The sequence below is a fragment of the Caretta caretta genome, chromosome 27 (genome assembly GCF_965140235.1).
Source record: "Caretta caretta isolate rCarCar2 chromosome 27, rCarCar1.hap1, whole genome shotgun sequence".
Lineage (NCBI taxonomy): Eukaryota > Metazoa > Chordata > Testudines > Cheloniidae > Caretta > Caretta caretta.
The window spans coordinates 10,002,555-10,022,601 of NC_134232.1; the positions used below are offsets into that span (position 1 = coordinate 10,002,555).

The 20,047-nt window shown below is 48.0% G+C and overlaps 2 protein-coding genes and 1 non-coding gene across 6 annotated transcripts in view; 1 reads left to right on the forward strand and 2 right to left on the reverse strand.

The window, feature by feature from the left end:
* ABI3 (ABI family member 3) overlaps positions 1 to 18,716 on the reverse strand; it is a 63,948-nt gene extending 45,232 nt beyond the window's left edge. For 2 of the 3 annotated variants that reach the window (XM_075123565.1, XM_048830443.2), the window contains exon 1: positions 2,561 to 2,981. In XM_075123565.1, coding sequence (XP_074979666.1) covers positions 2,561 to 2,677 — 117 coding nt within the window. In that variant the 5' untranslated portion in view covers positions 2,678 to 2,981. Of the gene's footprint in view, positions 1 to 2,560; positions 2,982 to 13,814; positions 13,965 to 18,665 lie in introns of those variants that run through there. The other variant, XM_075123566.1, reaches the window with a different exon arrangement.
* GNGT2 (G protein subunit gamma transducin 2) lies at positions 1,678 to 14,248 on the forward strand. 2 transcript variants are annotated; one of them, XM_048830449.2, is made up of 3 exons: positions 1,678 to 2,288; positions 10,585 to 10,674; positions 12,617 to 14,248. In XM_048830449.2, the coding sequence occupies exons 1-3, from the start codon at positions 2,139 to 2,141 to the stop codon at positions 12,740 to 12,742; spliced, it is 366 nt and encodes a 121-aa protein (XP_048686406.1). In that variant the 5' UTR covers positions 1,678 to 2,138; the 3' UTR covers positions 12,743 to 14,248. The 2 variants fall into 2 exon arrangements, with proteins under 2 accessions (XP_048686406.1, XP_048686407.1); XM_048830450.2 differs by lacking the exon at positions 1,678 to 2,288 and adding an exon at positions 7,315 to 8,094.
* Positions 18,717 to 19,699: 983 nt separating the features above from the next.
* On the reverse strand, positions 19,700 to 19,771 carry TRNAQ-UUG (transfer RNA glutamine (anticodon UUG)). The gene has a single exon. It is a non-coding gene; the product is annotated as a tRNA-Gln (tRNA).
* Between the last annotated feature and the right edge of the window lie 276 nt (positions 19,772 to 20,047).

The following is a 20,047-nucleotide window of genomic DNA, read 5'->3' on the forward strand; positions in this document are numbered from 1 at the left end:
TGGTGCCATAAAAGATATTCCCTTGCTTGCCTCGTCTTGCTGTTACTCTGGACAAGGATGCCAGGGTGTTCTCACTTGGGAAGGGGAAACAAAACAGCTAGGCTACGTCTACACTTCCGCCTACGTCGGCAAAACTTATGTCGCATAGGGGTGTGAATATTTCACCGACATAAATGTTTGTGTACATGGTGCTATGTCAGTGGGAGAGCTTCTCCTGCTGACATAGCTACCGCCGCTTGGGGAGGTGGTTTTTTTATGCCGATGGGAGAGCTCTCTGTACTGGTACAGCTGTGACGCTGTACCGATAGACACGGCCCTAGAATCCTGTTCCCCGAGCCCAGGACATGCTGGAAATGGATCTTCTGTTCTAGATGACCTGGGTGGAAACGAATGAAGGCTTGATGCAAAGGGCTCTGCAGTCAATGGTGAGTCTCCCATTGACTTTAATGGGCTTTGGATCAGGCTGTAAAACCCCCATGTTCTGCGGGAACTGAAGGGAACAACCCAAGAGCCTTAGGTAGGCTACAGCACTGTTTGCCTGTTGCTGTGTCACTGCAAGCTGTCCTCTTCTCAAGCTAAGCAGGGTCAGGTAAGCTTAGTTCTTAGACGCAATCCTCTCGGGAACCCCTCAGCAGTGCTAGCCATTTGGTAGATAACGTTTTCTGAGTCAGTGTGTGGTCACGGGGTTAGCACACCTCCGGGGCTGGGGGTGCTGATTTTCACAGGAGAAATAAAACCAAGCGGCTGGCCATCTTTAGTCACTCAAGATCCACTTCAGCCATTGCCGTTTTCACAACAGTGCAAGTGCTACCCTTGGTGTCCTGCCCAAATTCCAGCTCGAACAATTACATTCTGTGTATTGAAATTCCACCTCTATTTTCAACTGGACACATTGTGATTCTTCTCTTTGTGCCCTGAATGGTTGTGTGGTGCCATCTGTGTTCCACCCCAGAAGTGGCTGCATTTCAGAGTGACTAGTTTAATCCCTCAAACCAAGAGTTTGTACAGCCCTTTAGAATCCACATGGACCAAAGATGGTTAAGACACACTGGACTTTGACTCCGCACACCAGGATTAAAATCTTGCTTCTGCCAGAGACCCTCTATACCTCAGTTTCCTACCTATAAAATCAGGATAATGCTCCCCTTGTTTATTTGGATTGTAACTGCTTTGTTAGAGCACCCCTCAACGAGAGCCCTGATCTCAGCTGAGGCTGCTAGGTGCTACCACAATGCAAAGGAAACAAGAATAGATACCAAGATCGTTCTCCACTCCCATCTGGAGAAGGGAAGGAGGTGGGTTTTAATTCCCAGGTCGAACATGGAAGGGAACAACGCTGCAATTTCTTCAATGAAGCAGTCGCAGAAGAAGACCGCTGCTCACCCAGGAGCTATCACTGAAGCATTGTGGCAGTGACTAAGCCAGAAACTGCAAAGCCAAGGCTGCCGCTTGCGGCTCTTGGGGGTTCTGCTATTTCACAGGTGCATGAGCTGAGCACAGAGTTTCAGCTTTTACCTCTGTGTTTCCTGACACATGATTCTTGGTGTCACCACGCGGAACAATCCCCCTCCCACTGAATCTCCACCCCCTCCTGCCCCAGTTGTATGTGAATAATTGGTCACTCTTCCCCTTTAAAAACCTATCTAGAAATTAACAAAGGGAAAACCTTATTAGGGTGGATCCAGTCTTTATCGCCATATAGTACAGTGCTTATACTTACAGATCATCAGGATGGGTTGTCATTAAGACTGGATGTGGAGACAGAAGATCCAGGTTCACTCCCCAGCTCTGCCACCCACAGATCCTGTGACCTTGGGCACATCACTTCACCTGCCTGTACCTTAGCTCCCCATCAGTAAATGGGGGTAACGCTTTCTGCTTAGCTAAGCTCATTGAGCTCTAAAGAGGAAAAGTGCTATATAAGAGCTACATATTATTATTGTGCTAGGCACTCTGCAAACACACAGGGCTTGTCTTCACTATGGAAAAAGGTTTGTCCTTCACTCAAGTTAGCTAGTGCAAGGTAGAAGCCTAGTGACGAGAAGGCAGATGCTACGTCTCACAGACATTTGCAGGTCAAGTTGAAGACCAGGCTCCCCTGGGGTCGGATTTGAGTTAAGAACATACCTTTCCCCCCTATGCCCCACCACAGTGAAGACATGGTCTCTCTGCACCTCGGAGCTTACAATCTAAGGACACAAAAGACACCAAGGCACAGCAGATGGAGTGGTTTCTCTAAGATGACAGAGACCAGAATCCAGGTCTTCCAAGTCCTGGTCTCTCCAAAGGTAAGATGATTTTCTTTCCTTCTTTTTTTACTCTGCACAGACAGCAATGTCTGATCCTTTGCATAAGAGTCTCTGAAGTTTTCATGCCCCTAACAGCATGCCCAAGATCTTTGCACCTGCAGCCTCATGATTCTGCCCCTCTTTGGCACATGCCCAATCAAATTAGGGGAAGCCCACCACATGCCCAGCACACATTCTCCCCAGCCCCTGAAGACCTGCTGCAGTACCATAGAGCTCGGGGTGGTGTGTGGGGGCAGACGGCATGCACCTACCTGCATGTAGTTGTTCTCACAGTAGTCAGCCACTTTGTGAAGTTTGCTGTAATTCTCCCTCAGGACTTGCCTGGCAGAGGGGATTTCATGCTGCTGAAGTTTCTGCAGTTCAGACATGCTGCTGCTTTGCTCTGTTCCCACTTCCTTCTCTGAGAGAGCTGCTGTCCTAGCCTGGGGTTTTGAACCTTGCAGCTCTCAGACACGCTGGTGCAGTCATTGGCTGGGGAGGAGCTCAGTCACACTTCAACTGCCTTCAGCAGCAGTGACCCTTTTCCTTCGCATTTCACATAGAGAATGGAGGACCTCAGTCATCTGCCTCAGATTCACTATGCACTGGTCACTTGCCCAGTCATCTTGGGGGTTAATTCAAAGACACCCGACTTCCAGCCCCTAACACTCTGCTAACCACCCTTGGTTCCTTGCATCCCAGCCCCTGATCTGGAGGCTGACTGATACAACGAGAAACCAAGGTGATCGGAATAACTCAGGAAACTTAGGACTTGCCAGGAGAGGAAACTATTATTTTAGCCCTGGGTCTGTTTACTGATTGCTACAAATGGGTTCCCACGTTCTGTAGGACAGAGGGATTGCAACATGCACTGGGCTGCAGCAAGGAGGAAGCTGGTGTCAAACCATTGATCTGATCCTCTTGGGGAATGGGTGGATGGAAAAGGAGCAACGGAGGCAGGGATATGGAGACAGCCACCAGACATGCTCATGGGAAGCTCTGGGGACCAGGCGAGAGAAAAGCAGCAGCGATAAAGGATGTGAATCATGTTCCCGCTGGCAGAAAAGTAAGTCGGCAATGGAAAAAGAAGCATTTCCAAGAAGAATCCAGCAGCTAGGAAGCTAAACTATCAGGCTACAGCAGGTTCCTTAGGCGTCGACTTGTGTCCCACTCCTGTCATCTGCTTGAAGAATTTGTTCCTGTGTTCACAGCCGAACCTAGATGCCATGCTCAGTTTTCTCTACCGCTGCAGCTCCTCCGTAGCACATCTAGGGGGTCAAATCCTGGCCCTACTGAAACCAACAAGTAGGGAAACCTTAGAGACGAATACAATAAAGCAATGGGGTTCCTCATATTCAGTGGGACCAAGGTTTCCAGCAGAGACAGGCCTGAACCAACCCCTCGAAACAGCTCTGAACTCGGGCAGATCAAAACCCAACATCTGGCTCAGATATTTGTGCCATGAGCTCAGCTCTGTTTTCCAGAGATCATGCAGGGCCTGGCATCACTCCACATGCTACATAGCAGTTGTTCCTTGACTTAGTCATAAACACAGCTTTAACCTGGTTATGGTCCAGTCTACACTATAAAGTGCAACAGTGCAACATTCCAACCCCTCTGTGCTGCACTGCCACTTTATCTCCCCAGCTGGGGATTCTCCCAATGTGAGCAAGTCCCCATTGACAGCCAGTTTAGTCTGTTCCTACTCTTCTCCAGAGCACAGGGGATGCGACCACAGTGCTGCTGAGCTCAAGCTATTCTACAATTGGCAGATGGCCCTTTGGGGGCCGCAGCCAGTTGGTGCACTTTAGAGCAGCTCCTAGGCTGCTCTAATCACAGAATCATAGAAATGTTGGGCTGGAAGGGATCTTGAAAAGTCATCAAGTCCAGCTCCATGCATGGAGGCTGGACCAAGTAAACCTAGACTAACCCCGACAGGTGTTTGTCCAACCTGTTCTTCAAAACCTCCAATGATGGGGATTCTACAACCTCCCTTGGAAGCCTATTCCAGAGCTTAACGATGCTTAGAGTTAGAAAGTTTTCGTTATATCTAACTTCAATCTCACTTGCTGAAAATTAAGCCCATTACTTCTTGTCCTTTCTTCAGTGGACATGAAGAACAATTGATCACTGTCCTCTTTATAACAGCCCTCAACATATCTGAAGGGCTTCATCGGGTTCCCCTGTCAATCTTTTTTTCTCAAGACTGAACATGGCCAGTTTGTTTAATCTTTCCTCACAGGTCAGGTTTTCCAAACCTTTTATCACTTGTGTTGCTCTCCTCTAAACTCTCTTCAGTTTGTCCATATCCTTCCTAGGGTGCGGTGTCCAGAACTGGACGCAGTACTCCAGCTGAGGCCTCACCAGTGCTGAGTAGAGCGAGACAATTACCTGACACATTTTACATACAACACCCCAGTTAATATGCCCCAGAATGATATTAGACTTTTTAACAACTGCAGCACATTGTTCACTCATATTCAGTTTGTGATTCATTATAACCTGCAGGACCACCTAGCCAGTTATTCCCCATTTTATAGTTATCATTTGATTTTTTTCTTTCTTAAGTGAAATATTTGGCCTGTGTCTTCATTGAATTTCATCTTGTTGAATTCAGGCCAATTGTCCAATTTGTCAAGGTCATTTTGAATTCTAATCCTGTACTCCAAAGCCCTTGCGACCCCTCCTGGCTTGGTGTGATCCACACATTTTATACGCATACTCTCCACTCCATGATCCAAGTAATTAATGAACATATTGAACAGTACCAACCTAGGACTGACCCCTGTGCCCCAAGATCCCACTATATAAGCCCTCCCAATTAGGTTGTTTTGGCATGATTTGTTCTTGACAAATCCATATTGTTATTCCTTATAACTCTATTATCCTCTAGATGCTTACAAACTGATTGTTTAATAACTTGTTCTAGTATCTTTCCAGATATCAAAGTTAGACTGGTCTATAATTCCCTGGGTCCTATTTGTTCCCCATTTTAAAGATAGATGCTATGTTTGTCCTTCTCCAGCACTCTGGGACCTCACCCATCATCCACAAATTCTGAAAGACAATTGCTAACGTAGCTAGCGGGGGGAGCAGCCGCTCCCCCCACTGATCACATCAAAAGTGGCGCCTTAGGCACCAATTCCCTGAGTGCTCCGGGGCTGGAGCACCCACAGGGAAAATTTGATGGGTGGAGAGCACCCACCGGCAGCTCTCCTCCCCATGCCTGGCCCCAGCTCACCTCCGCTCCGCCTCCTCCCCTGAATGCACCGCCCCGCTCTGCTTCTCCGTGCCCCCCCGCCCCCGGCTTCCCGCAAATTAGCTGTTCGGCGGGAAGCTGCGGAAGGCTGAGAAGCAGGCGGCGGCTGCCCACTCAGGCCGAGGGTGGCGGAGATGAGCTGGGGCGGGAAGCAGTTCCCCTGCGCCTCCCCCTCCCCCGCCGGGTTACCTGCTGCGGCACGGGCGGCCCTCCTCGCGCCCCCCCCGCCCCAGCTCACCTCCACTCCGCCTCCTCCCCTGAACGCACCGCCCCGTTCTGCTTCTCCGCGCCCCTGCCGCCAGCTTCCCGCGAATCAGCTGTTCGGCGGGAAGCCGGGGAAGGCTGAGAAGCAGGTGGTGGCTTCCAGCTCAGGCCAAGGGTGGCGGAGGTGAGCTGGGGCGGGGAGCGGTTCCCCTGCACACACACACCCCCCGCCCCCCCCCCGGGTTACCTGCTGCGGCGCGGGTGGCCCTCCTCGTGCCCCCCCGCCCAAGCTCACCTCCTCTCTGCCTCCCTGGGCCTGAGCCCGAAGCTGCTGCTTGCTTCTCAGCCCGCCCCAGCTTCCCGCGCGAACAGCTGATTCGTGGGAAGCCTGCGGGGACGGAGAAGCAGGGAGGGGTGGCGCATTCAGGGGAGGAGGTGGAGGCGGAGCAGAGGTGAGGTGAGCTGGGGCCGGGGGTGGGGCGGGGAGCTGCCAGTGGGTGCTCTGCACCCACCAAATTTTCCCCTTGGGTGCTCCAGGGCTGGAGCACCTGTGGAGTCGGCCCCTAAGGAGCCACTTTGGGCCGGTTAAATTTAGAAGCCCTTTTAGAACCGGTTGTTCCACGAGGGACAACCGGTTCTAAAAGGGCTTCTAAATTTAACAACCGGTTCTAGCAAACCCGTGCGAACTGGCTCCAGCTCACCACTGGCTGAGGTTCTAATCTCATTAACCTTTTCAGTGAGCCTGACTGCTCGTGATGAAATCCAGGGAAATTTAACTTTTACCTTGATTTCTAAAAGCAGCAGAGGTATGCCAAACTGAAAAAGATTTTGGCGCCTAACTCCCATTCAAATCAATGGGATTTAGGCACCATCTTGAATCCCACCCTAAATGCTTCTGCAAATTCCTCTTATGTCTCAAGTGCAGGAGCCCTCCTACTTGCTTTCGCCATGCCAGATCAGTAAGTAGATGCAACTCCATTCTCAGTCGGTCTCAGCCTTTGGCTGCTCTTCTGCTGAAGGGGAAGGGCTGCAGACAAGGGAGAGATCACTGCTTCTCCCTGGGGGCAGTTGGGGAAGGAGGTCACAAGTTTCAGGACTTGTCCACACGTGAAAATTAATCCAGAATAAGGTAGGGTGTGAGTTTAAAGCAGATGAAGACCGTCCACACATGGAGATAATCAAGAGTAGCTATTCTGGAATCGCTCCCTGTGTAGACAAGCCCTCAGGGTATTTCTACACTACAGCTGCTACAGCAGAACGACAGTGCAGTAGCCGTGCCACAGCGTAGACGCCTCTGACATCAACAGAAGATGTTTTTTCATCAATGTAGTTAATTCAAGAGGTGGTAGCTAGATCAATGGAAGAATCCGTCTGTCAACCTATCCGTGTCTACACGGGGAGTCAGTTTCCTGTCTATAGAAGCAGTGCAAACTTTTTCCCATGCTGCCCTACCAGCATTCCTCAGTCCTGGCTTGGAGGAGGCAAAGAGGCCCACTCGATCCTTACCTCCCTCTGCGGAGACCGCCAACGGTGGTTGTGTGTGGGAGTGGGAGAAGAGAGGGCAGTTTAGATTACTGACCCCTGCTCACCAGGAACTTGATTCAGACCCACCAAGCTCAGTTCACAAAGCGAATGAGCAGCCTTCAGGCAGCAATGGGTCAAGATGGCCCTAGGACAAAGTCCCAGATAACTTAGGCTATTGTGCCCATCTCTAGCAATTCTTTTCACTCATGACCAGCCTGGACTGGAAGCTGGTCACATGAGCACTCTGGGGCCTCTTGGAAATCTGACTCCCAAGCTTTTGGAGGTGCTTTCTAGACTGCCCTTATGTAGCATAAGGTGAGCAAGGTAACCGCTTTCATTGGACCCACACAGCTACAAGAACTCTGCCAACAACCAGGGAAGATCTCGAATTTTGCTGCCTGAAATAGAAATGCCACAACATGAAGAAAAAGGAAGCATTACTTCCGAGAGAGAAGTTGGTCCAATAAAAGGGATTACCTCATCCACCTCTCTCTAATATCGTGGGACCAACACTCAAGCAGCATGTTAGTTGCCAGCTATGAAATTATTGATCAGCTTTAAAATCTGCCTCTGCAGCCCCCTGTCTGGTTACCCTGGATTTTGAGGTTAATGCCTGACACCTGACCAGCTTAATAAACGGAGTTTATTATCAGATTAGGAACTGAAGACATCTGCTCCATTGGCCATCTGGTAAGTCTGAAGGAGTCTTCAAGTGGGAAGCAGAAGGAGAGAGCAGAGGCCATCCTCTCAGCAGCCTGTACAGATGTATCTCTAAAACTTCTCAGCATTTCGGAAAGGAAAAAGCCTTCACCCCAGTAGGTAAGTTTCCTTCATTTCCTCAGAGCATGGGCTGTTTTGCAGCAGTGTTCATTTGTGTCACTGTGTTCCAGGCTGTGTCCTGGCTTCTCTTCAAAGCCTCGCTTTTCCTTGGTTTATCACTCAGGTGTCAATGAGTTGCAGGTCGGCACGAAAGTGTAACAGTCTCAGCTATGGAATTTGACAGTATGTATATACCACTCTAGGTAGAGGAAGGTAGGGCAAGACATATTGAATATTTCTATTGCAGTGCATTATAGAGAGTGCACTCTTACGAAGTGATGGAGCAAAGAAAAATGGCAATAACAGTGCTAGCAATATACAGGAAGAATCACAGTGTGTGTGTTAAAATTAATCCATTCAGCTTTATACTTAGATACATTTTGCACTCAGACCTCCAAACATGTTTTGATTCTAAATATGAAACTGATTAATCTATCATGTGGGCCACTTAATTTTGGTATTCTGAATAACATTTAAAAAAAAAAGACACTATGTAAAAGACATCACTCTTGCTTAAAAAGTCTCTCTGAACTAGACCCAAACATCAGACCAGTTGCAGCCACGCTTATTCTTGCCAGAAGCCTTACTGAATACTGCTAAGATAACAATGACTATTTCACACACATCACTTATTCTAAAGATTCCTCATTCTTTGCAAACCCTAATTTATTCACAGATTCCATATCCCCTGTTCTATTTCCATAAACAGGATTCTGTTTTATGTGGAGTTGCTTAACTAATTGCATCTGCTATCTCCCACCTTATAAATAATAAAGATCAGAAGTATAGTCTAAATACATATTTAGATACTCAGAACAAGTTCAATTTCTCTGGACAGTTCAAAATATCCTTATAGTGCTGTTTCCTTTTAATACTTTTGCAAGTTAATTGTTAAATTATTGCAAATTAAAGCAAAATTGCCAAAAAAAAATAAAAATAAAATACAAACCCTGAAAGCATTAGAGATATTTAAGTTTTGGCTTAAACTGACAAAGGCCAGGGGGGGAAAATCAGAATAATACTCCATTTGTTTTCCCCATCCACATCAACTATGAAACTAGTTTCAGACTCCAAGGGCCAGAACCTCAGCTGATGTAAATCAGCACAGACCCATTGACTTCCAGGGAGTTATGCGGCTTTACTCCAGTTGAAAATCCAGCCCACAGCATTCTGAGAGATATTCAATAATTAAATATACCAGATGAATTTAAGAACAGTGTTTCAGTTAGAACCAGGAAGTTGTGTTCATGTTGCTCTTTATACAATGAGAGCACAGATAATGGTTTGGGCTAGGACAGACAGCCAGGACTCCTGGGTTCCATGGCCAGCGCTGCCACTGACTTGCTTTGTGACCGTGAGCAAGTGACTAGAGCTGTTTGATTTTCAGGTCACCAAGTCTGTAAAATGGGGATAATACTTACGTATTTCACAGGGGCATTATGTCACTTAATTCATTAATGTTCATAAAGTGCTTTGGGACTCTTGGATGAAAGGTGCTAGAGAAGGGCAAAGTATTAGAATTTAGCTGGAAATAGCAACCTGGTAACAAACCTATCCAGAGGAATAGGGTTTGAGAAAAATCGCTCCCTTTCAGTATAGTATGCTCTGAGTTCAAAAAGATGCAGTTAGCGATTAGAGCATTCTTTTAATTTAAGATAAATGGGCAATTCTAGGCAATATCCAGGCTCAAGTCATTGAATCCTCTTAAAGCTGCCTGGTAATAGAGGTTCAGGGTCAGGTTGAAGGCACATATGGTAGTAAGGAGTCTAACACGCAATAAAAGTCAAAGGTAGGTAAATCCCTAATTGCCATTTGTGCCTGGGAAAAATCTCCCACCTAATATATATATATATATATACTGAATTGGGTGGGGGGTTTTAATATCAGTCTAGGTCCTCCACTAGTGTAAATCAGCATCAAGCCATTAGATGTTCTTCTGGGTAACAAAAAAATCCAATTATAGTAACAAAAAAAAAAAAAAAGCTTTGGAAAAGCTATTAACCCTCATGCTTCTTAACCCTCATGCTTCAGGGCATCAGCCTAGCTACAAAGGGGTCAGGAAGACTCTCTCTGGTAGCAGCTAATCCCATAACTGCCCACTGCAGGTTTTCTTTTACCTTCCCCTAGTACTGGTCACAGCTGGTGAGGATATTGGACTAGATGGACAACTGGTCTGACCTAATGTGGAAATTCCTATGTTACCTAAACCAGCATAGCAACATTGGCTCTAATAGAACTCTGCCAGTTTAAACCAGCTGAGGATCTGCTTATATCTTCTATTTGGAATGCTGGAGAAATTCAAGGATTTTCCATACCTGCTCAGAATGGGGAAACAGATAGATAGCCTTAGTGTGTCTCCAGGCCCCACTGACTTCACTGAGTCCTAAGAGAAGCTAAACTGTTGATCATACCTGCTTTTGGGCTGCCTTAGGAGAAGCATTTCCAGAAGCTGTATGTAAATCAGTAACAGGGCTTCCACTCTGGTTGCAGGGCAACATGGCTCAAGATCTCACAGAAAAAGAACTGCTGAAGATGGAACTTGACCAGCTAAAAAAGGAAGTGAAGAATGAAAGGGAAATGGCAAGTATTTCTATTAGGGTCTAAGCACAATGGGATAAATTAATCTCTGGGGTAACCATCTAGACCAACGTTTATACCAGGCAAAGTGTGCCCCAATTTAAGGGCCTTCAATTAAATCTCAAATACAAAACCAGTCGCTGAGTTTTCACATTTCCACGTTAAAGATAGGATTTAGCCTTGTGTTTTACTTGTCAGGATTGCAAATTTCAGGCTTCTAGTGCATATAAAAAGGCTAGAGGAAAGGACAATTAGTGAGAGCACAAAGAGAAAATGATTTGGGCCCAGATCTCAAAGGCACTTAGGTGCCTGACTCCCACTGAAATCAATGAGGCATAAGGATCTTGGTCCCTGAGTATATGGAACACAGTCTTCTCTGGCTGCCATTTGAGTATTTAAAGACAGATGGAAAATAGCAGTTTGCCAACACAGTCCAATCATGTACAGTGCCAAGCGCCCTCAACTCCTGTTACAGTATATGGGAGAAGAGAGCACTCAGCACAAAGAAGGATTGGTCTCACAGGGCTAGGTTTTTAGGAGTTTAGCCTCATCCTGACATTCAGCACTCAACACACCACAATCTTTTGAAAAATCTGGCCCACAGTGTCTGTTGCTGCATCGAAAGTCTGGCCCAGCTCCATTGAAGTCCATGGGAGCTTGGATAATAGCAAGATCTTGCCACTGACTTCAATGATAGCAGGATCAGGCCCAAACTGATGGAGAATGACATTAGAGTTAAGACACTTATATGTAATGTTCCACTTGGTTTAAAAAAAAAAGGGTTAAGGGGCAGGAGAACTAGTTTGTATAGGAGACCCCATAAAATAATCTAGTTGTATCGTGCAGAGAAGACAAAGTCAGGTGCTAGAGAAGACAAAATCCTGCACTGGCTGTGGGATGAGATTGACTAGATGACTGAAAAGTCTTAGCCAGTTTCCATCTTGTACCATTAAATTACTACAGTATAACCCAGCTGAATTAACATGGCCAGAGTTCTTAAAACAGGAGCAGGGGTAGCAATGCGGTCTCTCTGCATGGAATTCATTGGCTATTTCATTGGCCCAGGGTTGCTAGTCTACTCTATATCGGTTTTTATAGCACACTCATCACCAGAGTATCTGAGTACCTTCCTATAGTGCATTAAGCAACGTGACTACATCTCTGTCACGTGTTTATTCTCTTATCCTCTCCCCAGAGGGAGAAGTGTGTGTAGGGGAATATCATGCTTTACTAGGGTTTTTGGTTTATTTGTTAAATATATCTCTGTTGTACACATTTACATTAGAGAAGGCATGGTCAAAAAAACGTGCCTTGCACTTGGAGCGAAAAGTGATGAGGCCTGTTCTAGCCCTGAGTGCCTGGGGGAATTCATGACATAGTCTCGGACCAGCCCCGAAGAAGGTTCTGGGTCCCGTACAGATGAGCGTTTACCCTTATTGTTGAGGGTTCCATAGTGCCAGAGGAGCGAAGTTGTTGACTCCTCCTGGTGTTGAGTACCCTCAGCTCCAGTGAGCCTTTACTGGCTTGCTGAGGGTTCTCAGCACCATGCCCCGGGGCTCTGGGAAATTCCTACTGCTGATCCAGGGAAGTGGCCTGCTTCAGAAAAATAATTCCCATCAAGGTGCAAGATTCAGAGAGGGATTGGACATTTATATGGATAACAAGGCTATTCAGAGTTAGAACAGTTAATGCTAAGAAACGGGTTTGGTAAGGATCTAAGACGGCATGCTCCAAAATCTTCAGCCAATCTCTAACAATTAGGGGCTAGGATGACTCCAACATAGGGAGAGGTTTCATGCACCTTCTTATGAATCATCTGGGACTCACCACTGTCCTCTCTCCAACAGTGGAGTATGAGGGACCATGAGTCTGATACAGTCTGGCCAATCCTATGTAATGAGATCTCTTTATCATAACCTAAGAAGAGATTCTTCTTTCTCTCCAGGTCTCCAAGACGGGCAAAGAGCTCAAGGAGTATATAGAATCCATGGCAGCAGAGGACCCTCTTTTGAAAGGTGTTCCTGAGGATAAGAACCCTTTTAAGGAGAAGGGAGGCTGTATAATTAGTTGATCCCCACCACTCACAAACTTCGGACCCTTTCCTCCTACAAAACGAAGACTGTGAGAATTTTGCTTACCACTGTAGCGTGATCTTTCCATTGGGTGGGGCAGCCCTTTTGAAATGCAGTACATTTATGGGACGAAAAAAAGGGATATTTGAGACGTACCTAAATTTAGCAGCAAGAAGGCAGCCTTCTTCTCTAGGCCCTCACAGCTGATTTCCATTTAATTTAATAGACATACACATTTGTTGAACTCGCTGCACTTCTATCAATCAACACTTAAATCAGGCATTAAGAAAACCTTGGGACTATAAAGCTTAACTTCAGACTTGACCTCTCTAGCACAAGGTGGAAGCCAATTCCACTTGACTTGTTGGGTGACTGTGAGCAAGTCACTTAACCTCTGTGACAGAGTTTCCCCACCTGTAAAATAGGGATAATAATGCTTGCTCGCCTTTGGCAAAGCACGTAGAGATCTAAGTTTCAATGGTGCTAAGTATTATTATAACTATCACGCCCAAGGATTTTAGGGGAACTGATAAATTGACATATTTACTCTGTCCACGTTCCAGGCTACCAGTTACTTGGATGTTGCTCCTTTATTAATTACATTATTTGGGGAGAGACCCTCCCACCCCCTACCTCGTCTGCCCCCAGCAATGCGCTCAGATCACTACGCAAGAACAAATATTTAATACAGATGTAATTTAACCATTTAAAACACAAACACTCTCTTAGAATACAAATTGAGTCTGGTGTGGGGTATGCAGAAGAGGAAGATAATAAGGAGCCAATAGTAAGCATTGATGGGGAAAGGCACCACAAAGAAATGTTTGCAGGCTCCATCTGCTCAAACCTAGCCTGGGGTGATAGTGAGAGTTATTCCTCAGATTGCAGTTCCATGGCTTGGGTGGTATTAGCGGATGGATCTCAGTCAAATCCCCAGTGGTCAAGTACCCCTAAGCTGCCCCACATTTAGCACTAACTTGCTAACAGGCTCAGCACTAAATGAGCTATAGTGTGAGACTGAGCCTCCTACAACAGATTTGAGGCTTTGGCAGGGCAGCATGAGGCACTCACCTTGCCACCTCCCGTGCTGTTACCCGTCCAACAGATGAAGTGTATCCGTCTGCAACCACCAAGACTGAAATGTTCCAAGAGCCGATGTGGTTATGGGTGTCTTCATTTTCTGGGGAGCCCTCCCCCCCAAAAAATGATTTGTGCAGTAACCTAAATCAACAGAAAAAAATGTATATTGAAAATAAGACAGCGAGGAATCCAAGCTTCCTGAGGCAGAACTGTCTACACCACTACCACTTCCCCTTTGAGTGAGACGTGTGGCCAAGACCACGACTCAGACCCCTGCTGCATCCTGTGATTTCTCTGTAATAGTGTATTTGATATTAAAGGATATGAAACACTTTACTTCAGAGGTACAAAAGATATGTTTGAAGCAGGCACGTATCAGTGTAAGATTTAGTAGCGTTAAAGACAATAAAGGCTTTTTCAGTGAAGGAATTGTCCATTCTCTTCCCTCCCGTATAAAACACAACTGACACGTGGGAAGAGGTGGCAGGGTTATCTTTTGGTGCCTGTTGTAGCAATTCTGCATGTCAAGTGTTTGTGCTGGAACATGCCAAAATACCAGCTTCTGATACTTTTGCGGCAAAGTAGAAGTCGCATCAGAACTGGCTTAGTCAGCACCACGTACGAACAAATCTCTGTAGTTGGCCATTTGACTTGCATGATTTCTGTCTGCCAAGCCACCACTCGCACTAACTTGAGGCTCAGTCCTGACCACTGCTGAACCTCCTGGAAGTGGAAGGGGGGCTCAGCCTTCTCAGGGTCAGGCCCTACATGCATCATAAAGGAGCCCAGCTCCCATAGAAGAGATGAGCGTGGGGAGGGGGAATAACAAGAAACTAATTTTTTAAGCCAAATTGAGAATTATGCATTTCCTCAGTAGCCGACATCATCCTGCTCAATGTCTTGTATGCAATTAGCAGATGTTTTGTTCATTCTGTTGTGGACTATAAATAAATCTGCTGAATATTTTAAACATTGCTCATCATTCTTCCTCTTTTTTTTTTTTTTTTGGTGTTGGTAGTAGTAGTTTCGAGAAGTACCCGTTCCTGAGTTTATAGCTCAGAACACGGAACCCTCTGCTCAGCTAACCTGACACAGGGCAAAACCACCCAGCAATCTTTCCTTGAGTGAAATTCCAATTTAAGTTCATGGAAATTTAGCCCGAATCAGGATTAGCGCGGTTTGGCCCATTGTTGGCACTGAAAGGGCAAAGCATCTGACATCCTTTCAAAGGGTCTTTCCAATCAGCACACAGAATATGCTGTTTTCTAATCTAGACAAGCATCTTCAGGTTAAAAATAAGACCCAGTTTCTCATACCCCTCCCCCAAATCTTCCTCTCCCAACAGCCTCTGCTGGAAATGTGTCACCCATCATGTCACCATCAGGCACTTATGAAAAATTAAAACTTGCCCATTGACAGATAAGAGCTTTGTTCTTTGTCTCCATTTCCAACCTGAGAGGGAGGGGAGGAGGGAGATAGATCAAATATACCCAGGTATTACCGTTCTCAAAGCAGATTGACCTATTTAATCAAAGCTGAGCTCCTTGTAACCTGCGTCAGAGTGAAATAATCTGTATTAAAGGGATTTGAGTTTCTGGGCCTTTCCTGTTTGACTGGCCTCTGGTCTTTACAAAGGATTTACCAACAGTACTGAAAGCAGGGGTTGTAACCAGCCTACGAAATTTGTTTAAGCAAGGGCCTCCTGAACCCTGCCTGTAGCGTCCTTAGAATCCCCTGAAGCAACCAAGCAACTCCAATCCTGGAACTTTTAAGATTCCACCAGCTTGGTACAGGAACTCAGTGTTAGTCAATGGAATACCCTCCGCAGGTCAGAAGTCTTCCATAGGGCAGGTGGGATTTCCAAGGTCCAGGATCATACATACAATACAGTTGTGGAGAAAGAGGCAGCAGACTCAGTAGGTGGTGAGAACTAACAATGCATTAATAGTGATGGGGGAAAAACCAAAGTCACCCTTCCAGTGTGACACAAGAAGTGCTGCCCTCAGGAAATTAAAATGAGCGCAGCATGGTGACTCCCTGCTTATAACTATGGCCATTATGATTCAGGCTGCTACATAGTTATATTTCTGCAGAAAATTAAGGGAAAATAACTTTATTTGTGCCAATATAAAGGGTCCTAAAAAGAGAGTCCAGTGTCCTATAATGCCTGTGTAACCCATCCTAAAAGAATGTGGGCGTTTGCTCTGCTTTAGTGCCTTGGCCATACAAAATGTTTACAAGAATATTATTATTCCCACCCACGTGATTTAGTCCTTTAGCTCAAAGAGAAGAGTCATGCTTTTAGATCTGAAGGTCCCAGATTTAGATCACACTGATGGCCCAAGCAGGTCAACTATACCATCTGGTTTTAGACAGAACTGCTCTCTCTCTTCCACGGAGACTTCTGCCTAAAAGTCAATGGTGCAATATAGCTCCCCCTCTACAACTTGCAAGTCTCTCTTTAAAAGACACACGAATGAAGAGTGGAACTCTAATCTGAAAAGCAATTCTGCAGACATGTTACCACAGGGCTTCATGTTTATCTTCTCTCAGCGACTCCAAATTAAGTTTGTTCTGCTTACCAGCAGTGGCCAGTCTCCAACCCTGTCTTGGGATCTGAATATCAAGCTGGGTTATTTCTGACATACATCATCACCAGTAACAGCAAGTCAGATTCTGCCCTTGCCTGTGTAATGCTGTTGTCTTTACATCTTGCACTCATTTACACTCAGGTAGCCCCATTATCTCTGGGGGGGGGGGAAGGGAAGGAGCACTAGTATAACAAGGCAGAGTTTGGCCCCAAATTAGAATGTAGTTAAAAGTTCTGTTAATGGTGACAACCCAGCTCCATCTCTTTGCTGTGTTTCAGCTGAGCTAAGAGAATCTTATTTTTGCCACTAAAAACCAATATTTCTGACTCTGAACATACACAGTTGGAGGGTGTGCAGTGTAGATCTGCTGACTAAGCGGGGCATTTTTACCTAGCCACCTTCTGCAAGTAAAACCACACTGTAAGTGGCAAACTGTTGCAGACTAACTAGTACATGGAAATTAACATTCTAGTAAGAGCAAAGGATAAGTGTCTCCATCAGGTAATTTAGTGTTTTCAGCTTTTCTGCCTGTCATATTCCCAAATCAGCTAATTCCCTGGTCTCAGCCCCTTTTGAGGGCATATCTTCATTCCTCAGTCTGCATTTTGCCCCCATTTTCAGACTCACAGGATGAAGCAACATTGACTCTGACATTGCAATTCAGACACACTCCCCAGAACCACCTGCAAACAAGTGGAGAGAGGAAGGGTGAAGCCCTCTCAAAAGGTGGTCATAGACAAAAGACAGGCAGTGGTCTCACTCAATCTTATTTCAGCAGCTGACAGACACCAGGAGTCACAAAATCAGTCAGATCTCCACCTGTGGCCAGTCTGCCATCTGCTGGTAGTATCATCTATCCAGGTGCCAGAAAGAGAGAACCAGTTATCTCACCCCAGACTAGGAAGCCTTCACTGTAATCAGTCAGAGCAATCTTGGTTTCAAATACCAGGAGAGCTACTGAAGTACTCCAATGTTTCATTTGTATGCAACATCAGTATGGCAACAAATGCTACAGCCTCTTTACAAATAGCTTCCTTTCTCTTGCAACACAACTTTTGTCTACACATCAATGGCCCTTAAAAATCATCCTGAAATCTACACGATGCATTTTAAAATTTGCTAGCATCTCTCATTCTAAGGACACACGACACTCCGGAAAGGCAGTTGCCCGTGGCACACAGCAGACCTAGCAGCGAATTGAAGGATGAAGGGCTGGGATTTGAAGAACCTGTGCTTTAAGAAGTTGCAGTATTTCAAAGCCACTGCATCAGCTGGCCGTCACAAACACCTGGTTAAAAGAGGCAAGTTACTTCAGGCCTGCTTATTAGGAGCGCTGCGCGTCCATCACTCCAACCAAGTCAATGGTGTACACACCTCTAAAAAACAGGCCCTGGGAGTATGAGCGGAGAGGTGAGAGGGCCAAACAGGGTACCCACCCCACTGAGTCAGACTCACAGCTGGTCAATGGGAAGAGGAAACTGAGGCACCGAGCAGGACAGTGACTTGCTCAAGGTCACCCAGCAGGTCAGTGGCCAAGCTAGGACCAGAATCCAGGTCTCCCAAGCGCCAGGCCAGCACACTCCCCACTGGGCCACAGTACCTCACCAGTGAATTCCGATATCTCCCTCCAAGAGCGGAGCTGCAGCTGAGCTCAGGCTAGGGGGTACCAAGAGAAGAGGGGGGAAGAGTGGGGAGCGCGAGAGAACAGGCAGGGTTGCGAACGGAGGCAGTGGCAGACTTAGAGTTAGTGGGGCCCTGTGTGCAGCTTCATTTTCGCTGCCCCCCCCCCAGGACACAGCCAAGAGAAAGAACTTTCTCTTATCTTCCCCCCGTTTTTCATTCTTTTTTTCTTCATCCTCCTCCTATATTATAAGTAATAGGAAGTAAATGACAATAAAGTGAGGTATTTGATTGGAGCAGAGGGTTGGGGTGCAGGAGGTGGTGCGGGGGTCGGGTTCTGGGAGGAAGTTTGAGTGCAGGGTGCAGGCTCTGGGCTGGGGCAGGGATGCGGGAGGGGTGCGGGCTCTGGGAGGAAATTTGGGTGCGGGCGCTGGCCTGGGGCAGGGGTTCGGGTGCAGGAGGAGTGCGGGCTCTGGGAGGAAGTTTGGATGCGGGCTCTGGGAGGAAGTTTGTCTGCAGGCTCTGGCCTGGGGCAGGGGTTCGGGTGTGGGAGGGGTGCGGGCTCTGGGAGGAAGTTTGGGTGCAGGCTGGGGCAGGGGGTTCGGGTGCGGTCAGCGGGGGCGTCACTAACCTTGGACAGCGCGGCTGCCAAAGCGACCGCCCCACCCCTCTGGCAGCGGCTCCTAGGCGCGGGGAGAGCCAGGGGTCTCCGTGTGCCGCCCCCGCAGCTCCCATTGGCCGCAGTTCCCAGCCAATGGGAGCTGCGGAGTCGGCGCTCGGGTAACGTGTGGAGACACCCCCCAGGGGCCCCCGGGGAATGCCGGCCGTTTCCGGGAGCGGCACGGCGCCGGTGGGGGGAGGCTGCCGGCATGTCTCGGCGCGCCCCTTGTGGGGAGGGGGGCAGCGGGTCTCCGGCCGGGACTTGGGAGGCAGGTTGTCAGATGAGATTTGTCCTGCATTGGGGGGGTGCGGGAGGGCTGTCGTGGGGAGGGGGGGGCGCCGCACGGCTTGTTTCACGGTAAATCCGCCTCTGAACAGAGGGGAGGCGGGCTGCAAAGCCCCCTTGTAACACTGCCTGAACCTGGGGGTCAGAGCTAAGGGGGCGGGGGCTGGGAATCTGAGGGGCCCGCCAGGGATGCCCAGGAGACAGACACAGACCCCGCGAGACGGGGGCGGGCCGCTCAGCAGAGCCCGCGGTGCCCGGGCGGGGGCGCTGAGGGGCGAGGGCGGGAAGAGGCTACGACGCCGACCCGGCGCGCGGCCCCCGAGCCTTCCCTCTCCGTCCTCGCTCAGCCCCCGAACCCGGCGGCATCAAGACCCAGCGGGCTACAGGAAAGTAGCCAATGCGAGGAAAGGCATCGCTGCCCAGCCAATAGCAGCGCGGGGCAGGCGGGCGCCCGCCCCGACTCAGCCAATCTGCGCTAGGGAGGGCGGGGCCAGGCCCTTCGGCATCACTCGGATTTCTTCGGTTCCTCGGCACCCCACCTCCTCGCGCATGCGCAAGAACGTGCAAACGCTACCCTTTGCTCCCGATACACAAAATGGAGTCCCACTTTAGCCCCCTCGTCCTTTGAAATTAGCCAGACGGGTAGTTTGGGGCTCGCCCCCTCTTCCCTTTGCGCTGTCCGTGAATTTACTGCGAACTCGGTGGCAAAAAGTCCCCAGAGGTCCCACCGAGATTTGAACTCGGATCGCTGGATTCAAAGTCCAGAGTGCTAACCATTACACCATGGGACCAGCTGGTTAATATGCTGCGTGGAAACCTTCCTCAGCCTCTACTAGCTGCCTTGCAGAAAAACACCCTTGTTTCCTGTTCCTTCCCCCGCAGCATCCTCTCCCCCACCCTGCAAGAGCCGTTCCGCCCCCTCAGTCCTGTGGGGACCAGGCAGGCAGAGCCCAGCGTGGATGCACCATGCACTCTCCAGAGGGCAGTTTGCTCCCCGCAGAAAGCCCTGATTAAATGCTGCAGCAAGATTCTGCAAGCCACATGCTGCGTTTGCAGGCTTGCAAGCT

Excerpts from the sequence above, each read along its gene's own strand:
- GNGT2 (XM_048830449.2), top strand. The coding sequence starts at position 2,139 with ATGCCCCACCACAGTGAAGACATGGTCTCTCTGCACCTCGGAGCTTAC. Across the intron at positions 2,289-10,584 it reads AAGTCCTGGTCTCTCCAAAG|GGCAACATGGCTCAAGATCT; the intron begins GTAAGATGATTT and ends CTCTGGTTGCAG. Across the intron at positions 10,675-12,616 it reads TGAAGAATGAAAGGGAAATG|GTCTCCAAGACGGGCAAAGA; the intron begins GCAAGTATTTCT and ends CTTTCTCTCCAG.